Source organism: Hippocampus zosterae, chromosome 2 (assembly GCF_025434085.1).
Source record: "Hippocampus zosterae strain Florida chromosome 2, ASM2543408v3, whole genome shotgun sequence".
Taxonomy (NCBI): Eukaryota; Metazoa; Chordata; class Actinopteri; order Syngnathiformes; family Syngnathidae; genus Hippocampus; species Hippocampus zosterae.
Window position 1 is genome coordinate 40,404,346 of NC_067452.1, and position 16,278 is coordinate 40,420,623.

Sequence of the window (16,278 nt, forward strand, 5' to 3'; positions counted from 1 at the left end):
GTTTGACTAAATATGCATTAGCAAAGCCAAGCCGTCACCCGCCACATTAGCATAGGCAAAGCAAACTTAAAATATGCGCCTAACTGCCTTTGAGGTTTGGATTGAGTCAATCGGGAGTGGCGACAGCCTCAAGCCTCACTTTTGAAAGAGGTTTTTTTTTTACAATCTGACTAACCGCTTCTCGCCAGGGTTGAGTTCAACATCCCCAAACAGCGGCCATATCTGAAAATCTGCCATGATTGTTGGATAGTTTCATGAGAAACAAACTATTATTAGGCGGAATGTTGGAAGACTCGTCAGCACGTCCACCTCACAGTGGAGAGGTTGTCGGTTCAAAGCCGGCCTTCCCGTGTGGAGTTTGCATGTTCTCCCCCGTACCTGTGTGGGTTTTCTCCGGGTACTCCGGTTTCCTTCCACATTCCAACATGCACAGCAGGTGAACGGAACACTGCAAATTGTGCCAAGGTGTGAGTGCAAATGCTTGTTTCAGCTAAGTGTGCCCAGCAATTGGCTGGCGACCAGTTCAGGGTCGGGATAGGCTCCGGCACACCTGCAACCTTTGTGTGTGGGTGTGTTTTTTTTTTTAAATATATACTTTCTGCCTTTTAACTATCGACTAAACAAGGGGAGCCCAAAGAGAGGCCACTTGCGGTCGGTCCTCTGCATTAAACGTTGTTGAAAGAGGGCAGACTTGTGTTAAAAACAATAATCAAGAATTAACAAAGGTGGAACGTTACAAGATATGACATTTTTTAGCACATGTTTTTCCATATCAACATTTGTTACTTTTTAAATGCAACTACATTATTTTAAAAAAAACTAATTACACAAGATGTCACACTCTTTTTTTTACATTTAAATACTTCATGTTGAATGCTGCAGGACACACACACACACACCAAACTTTTAGTATTTGGCCCTAGGAGTAAAAAGTATAAAATAAACAAATATTTTTGATAATGACATCTCTGTTATTTTTTTCTTAATCGCAATATTATGTTTTAATTATGCAAAACAGAAAAAGACAGATGCACGTTCCGTATGTCACATGACAATGCCAAAGATGACACAATAAATCCATCATGATCAAGTTCATTCATAAAGAAGCACATATTGAAACAATTACAAACTCGCTCACTTGAGTGGGCAAAGACAGACGTGTTTGGGACAAAAAAAACAAAAAAACATTTCAGTTATTTTCTGTCCAGTTTCTTTTCAAGTTGCTTTCAGGAGGAAATCTTGTGAACGGCAACCGTGACAGTCCCATGATTCCTCACCAAAATGGTGCTGAAAAACATGTAGGAAGAAAGCACAATGCTTACTTGTTTTTTTTCCCCCCGCTCCCATCATCCTGGTAACAGCGCAATTAACTATACAGCTACAACGTTGAAAAAGGCGCTAAAGTGAAAAAGGTGTACATGAAAAAGTTGTTCTTAATCCGTCTTGTGTCACACCCTAAATGGCCACCGTTCAGAAAACATCAGTTGAGATGTTCATCAAATGAAATAAAACACCCGACCAAAATTCTGCTCTTGTGGCAAAACAAGACCATTGGAAAGAGCAAACATCGATGGAAAATGAGAGAGCTGCCACTAGGTGGCAGCACGTCCACAACAACTAAATTCAACTCCTGTTGCCATTCGTACACCTTTTTCTCGACAATTGTGAACTTCGTGAAAACGCTCAAATCTTTCCTCTCAGTCACTTGACACTGACGAACAAAACCGGTGCCGGCGCTCACCCGGAGTCGGACTCCAGGCACACGGTGGGCGTGTCCGTCGGGTCTCGGGTGAGGGCGGCGGCCTGTTTGGCCAAAACGGACACGACGCCGCCGTGCTCGTCTGACAGCGAGCCGCGGCCTGTTGGGGAGGGAAAAAAAATATACGATTGAGGATTACTTTTGCTGGTTTGCCGTGACAATAGTAGCGATCGACGACGGCATTGTCGTTGGCTACCAGCAGGTGAGACGGTCTGGATTTGAGCCCAAATAGTCTTTGTGAGATTGGTTCCCAATTTTTTCCCCCCCGTATAAAAGTTGTAATACGCCATACATGATTTGAAATGATAAAAAAACGTACAAAATATGGGGAAAACGTACAAGTTGACAAGTATGCACCTGGGTTATCACCTTCATCAACCTGCGAGTAATGTGAACAGGACAGAACAAGCCTCATTTGATTGGCAAACGCTTTCATTTCATTATTCTAATTTCACACAGCTGTCACCCAGTGGGACGTTGTCCAACAACTCAAGGGAGTGAACTCAAACGGGTTTCGTTCCCCTTCCTCCGGCGATTAGCGTCGGTGTTAAACGGAGGTGGCCGAAACGTGTCCGATTCGATTGAAACTGCACTAATAAAACTCACCACCAGGGGTTGCTGGAACTGCACACATGCAAAAATAAGATGGCCCATTTCACAAACGTAGTGCTTTAAATATCACAAGACGACGACCACGTGGTGGCAATATATATATATATATATATTTTTTTTAACCTTTATTGAACAAGTCAGAATACAATTCTCAGAAAACAGAAAACGCCGTTATCGTTACACACCTTTCAAACTACACAAAGCTTGCATGGCAGTTTGCATTTTCAACCAGCGATATGCACGATATGAGCAGGGGCGTGCCAATAAACTAAGAGAAGAAAACGCATTTGGGTATTGTGTGTGTCGGTGTTTCTCTGAGGATGTAGGCATTAAAAAAAAAACATTTATTTGCGTGCAGTAGAGAATTTCAGTCGTGTGGGCAATAAAGAGTTCGAGAACCCCGAGCCTAAATTAGAGACGTATTTGTGAAGGGCTAAAATCTATTAATGAGTTTAGCGAACAATAGTTAGTGTCATGTAAGTTGACTTACATGCCAGGTTGTGTCCTTGCTCGTCCGTACATAAAACGCCGACCACTGCTGGATTCTTCATGCTGCGAACGATGCGGTAGAAAAGGAGAAAAAAAATCATCGGCTTGCATAAATATGAAACATAAAAAACTAAACAGGGTCTCACGTGTCGTCGAGGTGTTGCTCCAGTGTCGACTCCATTCGTAATTAATCTATTAAGAGGAATATTGAAGAAAAAGGCACAACTTGTTGGTGTTTTGATGCTTTTCCGGTGACGAGTCAGGTGACTGTCACGTGCTCAGCGCTACGAGTCGCCGCAAGGGCCAAAATAAGGGAAGAAACGCGATTTGGCAAACCGTGTTCTCAACTACAGAAACACACGTATAAGAATGGGAAAATGCGTAAAGAGCCTCGAAAACAAATGACAATTAGTGTCTGTTCTGTACAATTTAGTGTTTGAAAGCAGGGGGTGTATATTATTGTAGATACCAGATGTCTATTTTCCAAATTATAAAGCAGTAAACGTACTCTAACCATGACTCACACTTTGCACTAAAGTGGAAGTACAGACAACCGCGTAAAACGTTAAATAAATCCAAGTAGGAGTATTGGGCTGACTCTTTTACATGAGTAAAAGTAAAATGGTACAAATACTTGATTACAAGAGTAATAAAGTAACAAAGGGACAGTTATCAACAATATATGTTAGATAGCTGGTCATAGGGCTCGGGGGGGGGGGGGGGGGTTACAGTTCAAGTAGTTTTTTGCATTGGTTTAGTCCTGTATGCTATGAAAATAACATGTTCCCATTTTTGTTAATCTATTAAGAGGAATATTGAAAAAAAAGGCACAACTTGTTGGTGTTTTGATGCTTTTCCGGTGACGAATCAGCTGACTGTCACATGCTCAGCGCTACGAGTCGCCGCAAGGGCCAAAAAAAGGAAGATAGAGTTTTCCAATGCCGGTGCTTCTTATACTCGCACATTTTGTGTTGCGTCATGTGCCGTACAAGAAAAAAAACGTATTCCCCACTACGAATCGTTCTCGTCGTCAAGAACCGTGACCCGAGGCAGTGATGCTGTATTAAATGTATGTTATCGGAATAAAACCACTGCCTTGCCATATTTGATGTTGGTATGATGAACTTCGGAGAGCTATGATTTTTTTTTGGGGGGGGGGGATGGGGGGTAGCGAGGTATGCCTCGATGCAAAAAGCATGAGGCATGATATTGATCCTAAGATATGACACAAATGTGATGGGCATCAACCCGGAGCGTCTCATTTGTACGGCATTAGCTTGATGGATTTTGACGGAAAGTCAGCCTTAAGACAGGCGGGCCTCAGGGGCGGCGCTGCTGACGAGGCAGAAATGGCCCGATATGATTATGTGGCTGGTACATTGGAGGAATCCATCAGCGGCACTGCGGCAGGCTCGCATCCTAATAATGCTCATGAAACCTACGCACTCAATCAAAACCCGACACACACACACACACACACTTCATCTGGGCCAGAACGTTGTTTTGCTGCACGTGGCCACATCCCAACCTCGCTAAATCAGACCAAAGTGACAAATCCCAAAATGAAGATTTGACCCATAGTGGGGGTGTTCGGCGGCCCTTTTCTAACCCAGGCTCAAAAGTATTTGGACAAGTTTGGACAACTGACTTTCTGCTCAGCCACACCTCAGAAGTGCTGCGCCATTCAAGCCAATCATGCATTTTGTTACTTTTATAGATTGTTTATTTTTTTTAAGGATTTTTTTTCTCTCCAAAACGCAATGATTGAAACAATATTGGTGAAAAAAAACCACCAAACGTGCACACTGGGATGTGGCTGTGTTCAGAATTAACCAATCACATTCAATCTCGTGTTAGCTGAATGTCAGCGCACAATTGTCTCCATTTAAAAGGACTCTCATTCAGCCCAAATAAACTTTCGATGTTCTGGTAGGCTTTTGCTGACTTTTTTTTTAAATGTCTTGCAGCAGAAATGTGAATCCTCGATGCTAACAATGCCATGCTTCACTGGTATCATTTTCTTTTTTTTTTTTTTTAATCAACGAGCAGTCATGAGTTAGCGTCCAACGTATCTTTCGAATTATGGCCTTAAAGCTCAGGCCCGGAAGGTTTTGTTAATCAAATGAAGTTTGGAAAACTATGAACAGATTGAAATACAGCGAAAACGTATGGCAGGCCCACTTGAGGAGCTGAATTTTATTTGTGGTTATTTTAAATGGCAGAATTTTTTATTTTTTATTTTTGGCTGACTCCCATTCAACTCGTTTGAACGGGACCGGTTCACTCTGAACACAGCCACATCCGAGTTATGAGAGGGTGTGCACACTTTTGCAACCACCTTGTCCCCTGTTATTCATTTTCACTTCACCTCTAGAAAACATTTGGAAAAGAAAGACACTTGAGTTCTGACGGTTATTTCTGTGGAGCCTATTACAAAAATCTCAAAAGGGGGGTGTGGAATTTGATCAATGTTACCGTTTCTGCTATTTGTTACAGTTTTCGTTTAATTATTAGTCGCGGAAAGACGCACATCAAACAAAAGCCAAGGATGGAGGAGCCTCCATCCAACAGAGCCTCTTGCCATTCACAAGCATTTGATGAGTCGGCCGAGGGGGGAACCTCGCACACAGAGTGGGTGGGAAGTCAACTGAACTGAGCTGAGCTGAGGTGAGGGAGCCCAAGCGGATAAAGAGACGAGTCGGGGGTGGGGGGGGAGCCCGAGTGACTGCCGCAAAGCTTACCACGGGACCCGTTGTCATCATCATGAGCTTCCGAGTGCTGCTGCTGTCCTTCCTCCTTGCGTCCGTCAGCTGGTCCAGAGGAGCCGTCATCACAGGAGTGAGTTTAATAATACTGAATTTATTAAAATAATTATTATTATTATTTTATCAGTATTATATTTTTTATTAAATAATGTATAATTATATATATATATATATATATATAATATATAATTTAATTTGATATATAATATATATATAATTTTATGTGTATATATATATATACATATATATACACACAGGCACATACACAGGCGCTTGTTAAAAAAAATTGAATATTGTAATATAGTTGTCACATAATATAACCATCTAAATGTCAATGAATCAATAGCTGAACGGTATCAGTCTGTGGAATGTATGCTTGCATTACACAAGTTTCACTTTTTGAATAATATTATGGAACCAAATCAACTTCTTCATGATAGTCAAACGTTTTGACAAGCACTTGTGCGTATGTGTGTGTATCTATACCGACCGACCGAGATAGATTCCTATTTGATTTCCTTTCATTTAATCAGCATTTCTTTATTTGCAGATTTTATCATTCAGACAGTACAAATTGTTAATAATTATTTTCTAATGTTTTTTTTCAAACTTTGAACGCCCCAAAATGATTTGCAACTTTTTGTTTGTCTGTGGTGTTCATTTTCTTCCCAAGACGCTATTTTTGCAGTATTTCTCCTGTTGCAAATCATAATTCATCATGATCCATAAACTGTACGTTAACATTTGCTATCATTTTCTTAAGGTGCGATTTTATCAAATGTATGCCTTTTAATTTCCTTTTTTTTTTTTTTTGCAACAAATGTTGAAAAAAAAACTTTTGAAGATGGGCAATTCAATTCAAATTGGCTTTCTCCCTTTTAACAATAAAGATATAAAAATGTATTCAAACTACTGGTCCCTTTGTATTGTGCCCAACTTATTAAAAATGCGGGTTAAAAAAACAATTCAGCAAATTGGTTTGGAGCAAACGACTCGCTTGCTTTGTTGTGCTCACTAACATTGTTGCCAGAAAAGTCAATAATTGATATTTTAAAGTCGTTCCAACTGAAATGACTGTTTTAGCCGTGTACCATACAAGTTGTGATTTTCACGGCGCGTGAATTATGTCGTCCATTTTGTCTCTTAACAAGCAATCCTGGTTTCATTTTCACTGACAGGCAAAGGAATTTCCTGTGCTGCATGGGTACAAATTTGCCACTATTACCGAAGCGCAATCAGCATGCAAATAATGTTTCTCCGCATTAATTTATTAGATCCACTTCAGCGCAAATAGAAGCCCGGCTCACGCGCTGTATTCCAATGCGATAGATGCACAGTCGTGTGAAGTGAAAAAGTGATTCCGCATGACAGCGCGCAGACCACATCCTCATCCTCCTTCACGTCCACCGGAGGGAACGATATCCTGGCTGCAATTGATAGCCGCTTGTAAATAGATCTTGAGTGATGAAACGGTACAAAATGTGCGGGGGCGGCGTGGAAGTCCAAATGCAATTCCACCAAAGCGGCTTCCGTCAGAGGTCATGCGAGGGCCGTGTGTCACGACGCTTGGCATTTTCCTCTTGTCGCCGCTCACGTTTACAGACGTGAACAATAAAATAGCCGTTGCGAGCAAATGTACTGTATATATATATCGTATTTTTAACCACGCATACCAGCATAAACAAAGTGCCTTATCGACGTGCGGGTGAATCGGCAGTAAAACAGGCCAAAATCCAGATAGCGGGGTAATGCGGGGCAAGGGACTAAATACAAACTAGATGCGATTTACCCAAATGCAAGAGTGTAGAAAGAAGATTTTGTGATTCCTACAGAAGTAGGAATGCTACAGTTGTTGGTTTCACGTTTTTTTTCTTCATATACATGCGTTTGTAATTGACATATTCACCGCTGCTTGGAAAGTCGCACGGGAATGAGGGCACGACCCGTGAGTGAACACGCCGCGTCTCCCTACAGGCTTGCGAGCGCGACATGCAGTGCGGCTTGGGTCTGTGCTGCGCCGTCAGTCTGTGGCTGAGGGGCCTGAGGATGTGCGTCCCGAGGGGCACGGAAGGCGACCTTTGTCACCCGCTGAGCCACAAGGTGGGACGCGCAGATGACATCCAGCTACATAACGGCAAGATTATGAAATTCATTGAAAAAGGAAATTAGCATCTATTTTTTGGCCAAATTTATAAATAGGGTAACAATCAGGTCTTTTTTTAAGATAAGTTTCAAGCATTTTTGGGAGGATTTTTTATTTATTTTGCATTTCATAATGATTTAGTAATATATTTAGTCATATTTATGAATTAAGGTTTTAGGTTCAATGAGGAGTTTTTTTCCCCTTAAACTTTAAAACATGGAAAATCCGTATTGCACAAGCATGTACAAGTCCAACTGCAAAACCAAAATATGAATCATCTCTGAGCTCATCAGTGCAGGAATGAAGAGGCCGCTCGTTGAAGCTCCTGTCTTGCCCTCGTGCAGGTGCCCTACCCCGGCAAAAGGCAGCACCACACCTGCCCCTGCCTCCCGCACTTGGTGTGCACCCGCTACGCCGGAAGCAAGTACAGATGCACCCAAGATTACAAGAACATAGACTTTCAATAAAAAGGGCCAGATGAATCACTTTCGCGACTTCCGGGGATGAAAAACTACACCGCCGCGACGGGCAAAGGGTGAACCGTATGTCTATTTTCCAAAAACTAAATGTTGCGTCAGTAGCGCGTGCCACCGCGAAGCAAGGGGGACGCGCACCAAAAACAGGCTACGAAAGGGACGTCGGGCACTTTCAAGCCTTTTTTTGGACGGCTCGTTAATGTATGTATTGTAGTGTATGACGTTACTTTGTCATAGGACGCGACAACATTGAGGGGTTCGTAGTTTTCAACTTACACTGTTCTTGCCAATAAAAGATGTCTTGATTGACACGGCGATGAACATGCGTCCTCTTATTTACTTTTACATAACTAAAAAGCTAACACAATTGTTCGGCCGACTTCCATATTAACTTGAACCCGGGGCTGCCCAATCTTTTTTTTTTTGGACCGAAAATCTTCTCAAGCCAATCAACTGTAAATTGAGGGGTTCGTAGGTTTTGAATGGATGGCTCTACGTTAGGAATGGGCAAAAAGGAGGGATGGACTTCGTTGGAACGCAGCTTTTATTTTTCAACTTCTACACTTCCGCAACTCCCGAACGAACACACCTCTTTCCGGAAACGAAAACACTTCCTGCTTCTCTTCAGCCAATCAGACGCAAGCAACATAAGAATCTTTCAACAATTATTAAATTGAATATAATTTAGGTAACTATAACATAAAGGAATATAATGCTCAAATATAAAATGAAAATAATTAATAATTTAACATAAGCTTACACAACCTTCGAGATCGGTTCCGCACGTCCACGCTTACACCTTTACACATACTCGGCCACGCAAGCACGCACACATCACGCGTTCCGTGATGGAGCAACAACCAAATAACGAACTCTAACATGAACGAAACAGAAAAATAAAATCGATACAAGAGTTTGTGAGCTTGTGAAAAGGAATTCGCTGCCTACCTTGGTGGGAGACCTGACGCGGAGGCAGATGACGGCCCACTTCTGAAACGTGTTAAATACATGAACGTCATTCTCGTAACTCACGTGTGCCGTCTTAAAATGCTTCTCCTGGCGCTCCACATTCCCATTTGTTGCCCGTTCCATCAGTGAATCAAAGATGAAACAAACTGAATAAGAATTTTAAAAAAGATATCGCGAGAGCTCCGACCAGGAAGCTGCTGCTAACCGCTAACAACTTCCTGGGATGGCGGTCACATCGCCACGGTGCATTAAAAGTGACCTGTTTTTTGATTTGATTGGATTTTTTAACATTATTTTTTGTGAAAGTCAAACCGATACGATGCTGTGGGTGCAGTATACACTCAAACAAAAAAATATAATATTAATAACACGCACAGAGACACAAATCTTTGTGTGTGTCATAAAAAACATCACTAATGGTATCGCAAAGCTATGTGTAACATGACCACACACTCATAAAAAACTGTTTCATAATTACAGTAGCATAACAACATGATCATGTCATTAAAAACGATCAGTTGCAAAGCTACGTGTGGCCTAACAATCACACCCTCGGGTCATTCTCAACATGTGTCTTAACAATCCTACGTAGCTCAAAACTACTGTATATGTGGCATAACAAACACACGCCTTTTCATGAGCGGTAGGACACGGGCCAAGTACGGGTCACTCCATTTGTGCCATGACCATCGTACAATGTTGCACCTTTTATCAACGAAATGATGGCAAGATGTGATCTTCATCCGGCTGGTCACTGTTGCACTCAAATGTCACTCAATCCCAATCGAAGACCCATTGCACTTTTGGAAAAACAAGCCCAAGCGTGGAATAAGGATAACATATCGGGCGGCCTCCTTTGAGCCTGTAACCAGACAAAAGCCTCAAAAGAAGAAAAAAAAGATGACTCGATAACAAAGCTTAGCCTGTGAAAAGGTCTCAGAGTGAAAGATAAGCACACAAATGAATTCTTGAGGCTTGACGGTGGAATTAGCCGGCGAAAGGGACTCAATCCAAACCTTTTTCGACTCCAAATGTTGATGCCCTGATAAGAGATCGTCTTAAGTGATGCAAAAAGGGAAAACTGAACTCACTCACTATTAATACTTTTCTTTCCCATATGCGACGCATATCACATTTTTTTCATCCCATATATGAACAGTAAAATTTAGATTTTGTGCAATCCAACCTGGGTCTCTTTTTCTATTGTGTAATTTGACCAAAGAATGTCACTGAGCCTTTGGTAGACACCTGGGAACTTTTAATTTCTCCTTCTTAAAACGATTAAATTCTTTGAATTAACTGTTATGGCTGTGTTTTTAGACAGTGCCATATTTTATGGTGCTATTGAAAAAATACAGATAAAACTCCATTCGTGGCAGTGGGAAAAATCTATCAAATCGGTTCATTAGAAATGACAACATGAATGCAACGAAAAACGATTGCAAATGCCCCGTGAAGGAAAGGAAAATCGACGACTGTAAAATGATCAGTTTCTTATTTTCGGATTATCTTCACGTGAAATATTAACATAACTCTCAAGTGCCAAATATAAATGTTAATATTTGCAGAAAATGAAAATGGTTCCAACACCAAGAGATCCAGTGTTTATTTTGGTCTCATTTTTGTGAATATTCTCAAATCAACGTCACACATATAAATTCATAAAACACGTCTTCTTCATCGAAAGAAAATGTTTTATTTGGTGTCAGCGATTAGCTTATTATCTTGAGATTCGCCAGAAGAAACGAAAAATAATCATCAAAGCTATGTACAACTCTTTCTATAAACATCATTTTGGCATTCTAAAACATAAATAAATAGACGAGTCACTGTTCAGCCCCAGAAGGAAAACATTCGTCACCTCTGCTCTGCTCTGTTTGCTTGGCAAATCCATGTTGGGGGGCGGGCAACGCGCGGCGGAGCAGGTAGGCGGCGCTGCGGAGCTACTCGACGGTGAAGGTGATGACGTCATAGTGGACTCCCGGCTGCTGCTGTTGAAGTTGCGCCAGCTGCTCGGGCGTTGCCTCCGTGTAGACCTCCTGCACCTGCGCCTGCGCCTGCACCTGCGCCTGCGCCGTCACCGCCGCGTCTGCCGCCGCTACAACGGGGAAAAGGGACCACAGTCAACTTCGGGACTTGATTTTAGTTTTTTTTTGTGTGTGCTTTTTTTACTCCCGTCTTTGTTATTTATTTATCGTTCTATTTTTTTGTTGTGGTATGAATTCTTTTTGCTCCATGTATAGAACTTTGGATACAGTTGTGGTTGTTTTTAATTGCTCTGTGAATACAGCCGAGTTGAGTTTTCAAACTCGGACTGGGTGATATGGCTGAAAATATCACACCCCCCAACTCATCAAAATAAGAACACGCATTAAGTAGATTAAAGAAAACTAAAAAACTACACACACAAAAAAATCCAGAGGAAAAATGTCATTCAAAATATCTGATTTGGAAAGCAAAAACGTTGACGGATGCCCATTATTTTTTGGTGGGTGTGGAGGGGATTTTTTTTTTTTTTTTTAAAGCATTAGCAGACCTTTCCCCTTTGCTGGTTGTGTTTCTAACATTTTAACCCCTTTGTGTTTTTGATGCAGGTTTTGTTTTGGAGCTCATTGAAGCGCGCAGATGTCCTTCATGTTGCGGCTTTTAAAAAAAAAAAAAAAAAAAAAAAATCGATACATTTGTCCGAAGGGCAGACCTGTGACGGCAGATTGGGCGTCAGCCTCCAGCTCTTTCTGTTCCGACGCAGCAACAGGCAGGTACTGGATTGGAGCGTCAGTGCCGACCGCGATCTAAAAAGAAAAAAAAAAGGGGAGGGGGGTGAAGGGAGCACAGATGGTTTGGTGAAACCCCCCCAGTTCATATAGACCAGGATAAAGACGAACAATCTAGAGATTATTTTTATGATTATTTTAATAAATTCTATTGAATAGAGTATGTCAATATTTGTATAAAAGTTCACGACTGTAATTAAAATAAACTGGATTTGAATGATGACATGAGATTGAATCCCCGTCATTCAAATAAAGACATGAAAAAAAAAAGCAAAAAAGAAATTTTGTTGTTTTTTTCTTTAGTTTGGCTCATTTTATTTTGTCTAATAAATTGTTTCGTGCAACACAATTTCCTAGCATTATTTTCTCCTATTTTATTATGCATCGGGCCATCCATTAATTCGTTCCGTCCAAAGCTGCCAGTCCTCCTTCAAACCGTGCGAATTGCTCGGAAAACCGTCCGTGCTTTCTTTGCATCACCTGCTGCTCCTGCAGAAAGACTCCGTCGTGCTCATACTGGATGATCTGCCCATCCGGCATCTGAGAGGGTACGTGAGCGGAGAGTGAGCCCATGGGCGTCCATCGCGCGGCGGCAGCCAAACAACTCGAGCGTGACTGGCTCACTCACCTCGATGCGATTGCCTTCTGCCAGCACCACGTACTCCTGCGGTAGCAAGTGCTGCACCCCGTCCTGGGAGATGATGTACTGCACCTGCGCACAGCAAAAGGACAACGTTATCCAATCAAAAATGAGATCGGCATTTGAATGGCATGGAAATGGCTTCCGGCGTATATAACGAAAAAAAAAAAGAAAAAAAAATATGAGAAGGTTAAGATTTCTCTAGAGTCGCTAGCAGAGCAGCGCGCTAACCCAACTAAATGAGTCTGCTCCGAAGTGCTCCGAGTCGTTTCCTCACCTCGGCGACCTGGTTGTCTCCCGTCATGAGGTGCTGGACCGTCTGTCCGTCGATGGTGGTGATCTGCTGGATGTATGTGCCGTCCTCCTGAGCGGCGCAAACAAGGATGTTGTGCTACCATGCGCGGCTTGGAGTGAACGCGAAATTGCGCTACCTGCTCCGTTAAGGACTGGTCTTGGGCTACAATGATGTGTTCCGGCCCCAGAGCCTGCAGTTGATCCGGGCCGATGACGGCCTGGTGGGCCTGCAGGGCTGCAAACGCGCGTTTGTGTTTTTAGGCTCGTCCCACTAAAAAGCCACCTTTGAAAGTGGCGACGTGGGTGAAAGTCTTACACTGCAGCGTGGCCAGCGCCTCCTCGTGACTGTTGACGATGATGGTCTGCTGGGACGGGGCGGCGCGGCTTTTGCGCGTGCTGCTCTGTTCCTGGTTGTGGAGACGCTCCATGTGGAACTTGAGGTGGCCGTTGCGATTGAAGCTGCAAAAAAAAAAAAAAAAAACGTGTGCCCGTCAAACCGCAAAAAACAGACAACGGCTTTCAAGGGTCACAGGGGGGGGGGGGGGGGGGTGCTGGAGCCTATCCCAGCGGGGCAAAGGCGGACGAACCTTCACACTCATAGTCACGCAGAGGGACAATTTTGAGCGTCCAATCAGCCTGCCATGCATGTTTTTGGAATGTGGGAGGAAACCGGAATACCCGGAGAAAACCCACATAAGGCCGGGGAGCCGGGATTGAACCCGGTACCTTTGCACTGTGAGGTCGACGTGCTAACCACTCGACTTAAAGGCGCTTAGAAATAAAAATGTATTATTATTATTATAAATCAATTCATTTGAAAGTACACGCGCAGATGTAATTACGGTGTAATACACATGCACTCTTTTCAACGCAGCCCGTTTCCAATGGCTCCACCCCTCGAACGTTCGTATTTCAAAGTCCCGATTTCACTGTCATTCATTTTGCATTTACCGATTTTGCTTGCAACGCAAACGTCATTATGGATCCCCCCCCCCCACAAAATAGCGGAAAGGCCATTGCAATGTACGGCGCGCTAAAGTGAGCGACTTTAGATGAGAGGTGGTGGAGAACCCGGAGAGGTCACTCAATCGCAAAGTAGAAAGTGTCGAAATGGAAAAAGTATTTTGTTTGGTAGCCGCTCAAAGCGCTTTTGTTCGTACCTCTGGCCGCAAAGTTTGCAAGAAAAGGGCTTTTCGTTGGTGTGCGTCAGCAGGTGTCTGCGCAGGTCCTTCTTGTTCTTGGAGGCAAAGCTGCAGCTGAGGCACTTGTGAGGCCGCAAGTACGAGTGCAGCTCCGTGTGAGCCTGAAGCCAACAAACACAGCTTAGCATTTTGGAGTTCGCCAAAGACCCCCCCCCTCCCACCAAAAAAAAAAACTTCCCGTGCCATCCGCCACAAATTCTCACAGTTCCCGCGCCCACCTTAACCTCAGGCCAAGAGTTTGAGGTGAAGTCACAATCCGGACACTTGAAGGTGTTGGGATCCACGTGCGCCCTCTTGTGGTTTTCCATATCCGAGCGGCCGTGGAAGGACTCCATGCATATGCGGCAGGAGAAGCGCTTGGCGCTGACGCTGGGCGAGCTGGCCGCGGGAGGCGAGGCGGGCGCTTCGCTGCTGAGCTGCGAGCGGACAGAAATGTCATACGCGCTCGGAAAGAAAAATGTCGCTAACGAGACACAATGAGGGAAAAAATACTTGAGGAAAAACCGTTTTAGCCGTCGATGGGACAAACGTAGAAAAAGTGGTTCTTTCAATGCAAGTTGTTGCCCCACCAATCCATGAAAAAAAAAAAAAGATTTAAAGATCGATTGCAGATTAGCAGTTTTTTTTTTCCTTGAGTACCTCCACCTGCTGCAGAACACCGTCGGCCAACCCGGAAGCGAGGTAGAACTTTTCCGTTTTGGGGCTCTGCGCCTCGGACTCATCGACGGCCCGCACTTGATCGTTCTTCTCATGACTGAAAAAAAAAAATAGTTGTGGATTTACTCCGTGGAAAATTATTGCAGATGATTTGCGTGATAAGGATTTTTTTTTTTTTTTTACACTGTGATCAGAGGCAAGGTGGCAAATTCCGGACAAGTCCTAAACAGCTGCTCCAATCCATGTAAAGCAGGAATGTCCAAAGTCCGGCCCGCGGGCCAAATCCGGCCCGCGGTGGAATTTCATCCGGCCCTCGGCCCCCGTCATAAAATCAGTGCCGTCTGGCCCGCAGGTTGGGCGCAATGGAACACGTGTTGCATTGACTGAGGTCTCGTCGACTGGTGAGTGATGTTTCATAGAGTACTGCTTCCCTCTAGTGGCTAAATGAGTAATAGCATTCACTAAATGAGTAATAGCATTTAGACACTAGAGGGCATCACTCACGAGTTAACAAGACATCACTCCCGTGTTTATATTGACTGATATGTCATATTTCAAATTCCTGTTTCAAATGAACCAAAAGAAATTCTTAAGATTGTTGAAATTCAAATAAAAATGGAAATGTGAAACAGACTGGCTTACTAAAATTTGTTGAACAATATTGTTGTTCAATGTAAAGAATGTCAGCCAAGGTCGGCCCCCCGACATTTTACCACATAAAATCTGGCCCCCTTGGCAAAAAGTTTGGACACCCCTGATGTAAAGGCTAATCAATAATATTTGGATAATAGTCTTGATAATTGAACAATATTGTGAATTCGATGCTCCAACAGTTGTCCCAATGTAACGATTCCGCGACAGCCTTAAAAAGATCCCAGAACTCAACTTTTGAGAAATTCAGCCTTCCAAGCCGGACAGTAGCGGGACAAACGACATTGGCCCGGGGGCGTGTCTATCATGAGCAGAAAAGCCACGCCCACATTTGCAATCACTCCCTCACCTGCACTCGGAGCTTTGGACTTCTTCGGTCACCTGCTCCACCACGTTGAACTCCCCGTCGTCCGTGTAGGTTTCCACGGCGATGTGAGCCACGCCTTCCGTCTCCGCCCCGTAGGCCTCCTGCAAAACGGCCTCGCCGTTCTCCGAGACGTGGAAGGTGACGACTTTGTGGGCCTGGCCCGCTGCCGCCGCCGCCGCCGACACCGCGCCCCACGTTTCCTTCTCCAGGGCTTTGACCTCGGCGCCGCCGTCCGACTTGAGCACGGCTACCTGGGGAGCGCGGTCGGCGATCGGCTCGGTCAATCGACTCTTATTTTCACAAGTGGTCTTGCTACTGGAGCGGTTTCACCAACTTGTAAGGCGTCTCCCACCAAATCGCGGGCGTTGCTCATGTTCAGCAGCAGGCTCAGGGCGTTCTGGGCGGAGAGCTCGCCGGATTCGGCTGGAGAGCGGACAGAAGACACCACGTTCAGTTTTTTCACTGCCAGTACAGCGACCA

General features: G+C 43.8%; 4 protein-coding genes across 4 annotated transcripts in view; 1 reads left to right on the top strand and 3 right to left on the bottom strand.

Moving 5' to 3' along the window:
- LOC127593551 (coagulation factor X) overlaps positions 1-16,278 on the bottom strand; it is a 53,046-nt gene that overhangs the window by 17,463 nt on the left and 19,305 nt on the right. The window lies entirely within an intron of this gene.
- Positions 972-3,174, bottom strand: lamtor5 (late endosomal/lysosomal adaptor, MAPK and MTOR activator 5). The gene is made up of 4 exons (XM_052055992.1): positions 3,007-3,174; positions 2,862-2,923; positions 1,742-1,859; positions 972-1,287 (listed from the first exon to the last, which is right to left on the bottom strand). The coding sequence occupies exons 1-4, from the start codon at positions 3,039-3,041 to the stop codon at positions 1,227-1,229; spliced, it is 276 nt and encodes a 91-aa protein (XP_051911952.1). The 5' UTR covers positions 3,042-3,174; the 3' UTR covers positions 972-1,226.
- prok1 (prokineticin 1) lies at positions 4,864-8,561 on the top strand. The gene is made up of 3 exons (XM_052055973.1): positions 4,864-5,698; positions 7,600-7,725; positions 8,113-8,561. Exons 1-3 carry the CDS (start codon positions 5,624-5,626, stop codon positions 8,233-8,235), a joined length of 324 nt encoding a protein of 107 aa, XP_051911933.1. The 5' UTR covers positions 4,864-5,623; the 3' UTR covers positions 8,236-8,561.
- Positions 10,795-16,278, bottom strand: part of LOC127596466 (zinc finger protein 335-like) — a 13,572-nt gene continuing 8,088 nt past the window's right edge. Inside the window, exons 15-26 of the mRNA XM_052058975.1 lie at positions 16,133-16,260; positions 15,781-16,049; positions 14,763-14,877; positions 14,342-14,539; positions 14,082-14,224; positions 13,238-13,380; positions 13,059-13,156; positions 12,905-12,991; positions 12,616-12,699; positions 12,468-12,527; positions 11,912-12,005; positions 10,795-11,311 (exon numbers count right to left, since the gene is read on the bottom strand). Of these exons, the coding sequence (XP_051914935.1) occupies positions 11,157-11,311; positions 11,912-12,005; positions 12,468-12,527; positions 12,616-12,699; positions 12,905-12,991; positions 13,059-13,156; positions 13,238-13,380; positions 14,082-14,224; positions 14,342-14,539; positions 14,763-14,877; positions 15,781-16,049; positions 16,133-16,260 (1,574 nt within the window). The 3' untranslated portion in view covers positions 10,795-11,156. The remainder of the gene's footprint in view (positions 11,312-11,911; positions 12,006-12,467; positions 12,528-12,615; positions 12,700-12,904; positions 12,992-13,058; positions 13,157-13,237; positions 13,381-14,081; positions 14,225-14,341; positions 14,540-14,762; positions 14,878-15,780; positions 16,050-16,132; positions 16,261-16,278) is intronic.

Coding starts and splice junctions, on each gene's coding strand:
- lamtor5 (XM_052055992.1), bottom strand. CDS start 3,041: ATGGAGTCGACACTGGAGCAACACCTCGACGACAC. Junction 1,860..2,861: donor GCAAGGACACAACCTGGCAT/GTAAGTCAACTT, acceptor CCTCCCCAACAG/GCCGCGGCTCGCTGTCAGAC. Junction 1,288..1,741: donor TGCCTGGAGTCCGACTCCGG/GTGAGCGCCGGC, acceptor CATGTTTTTCAG/CACCATTTTGGTGAGGAATC.
- prok1 (XM_052055973.1), top strand. CDS start 5,624: ATGAGCTTCCGAGTGCTGCTGCTGTCCTTCCTCCTTGCGTCCGTCAGC. Junction 5,699..7,599: donor GAGGAGCCGTCATCACAGGA/GTGAGTTTAATA, acceptor GTCTCCCTACAG/GCTTGCGAGCGCGACATGCA. Junction 7,726..8,112: donor GTCACCCGCTGAGCCACAAG/GTGGGACGCGCA, acceptor GCCCTCGTGCAG/GTGCCCTACCCCGGCAAAAG.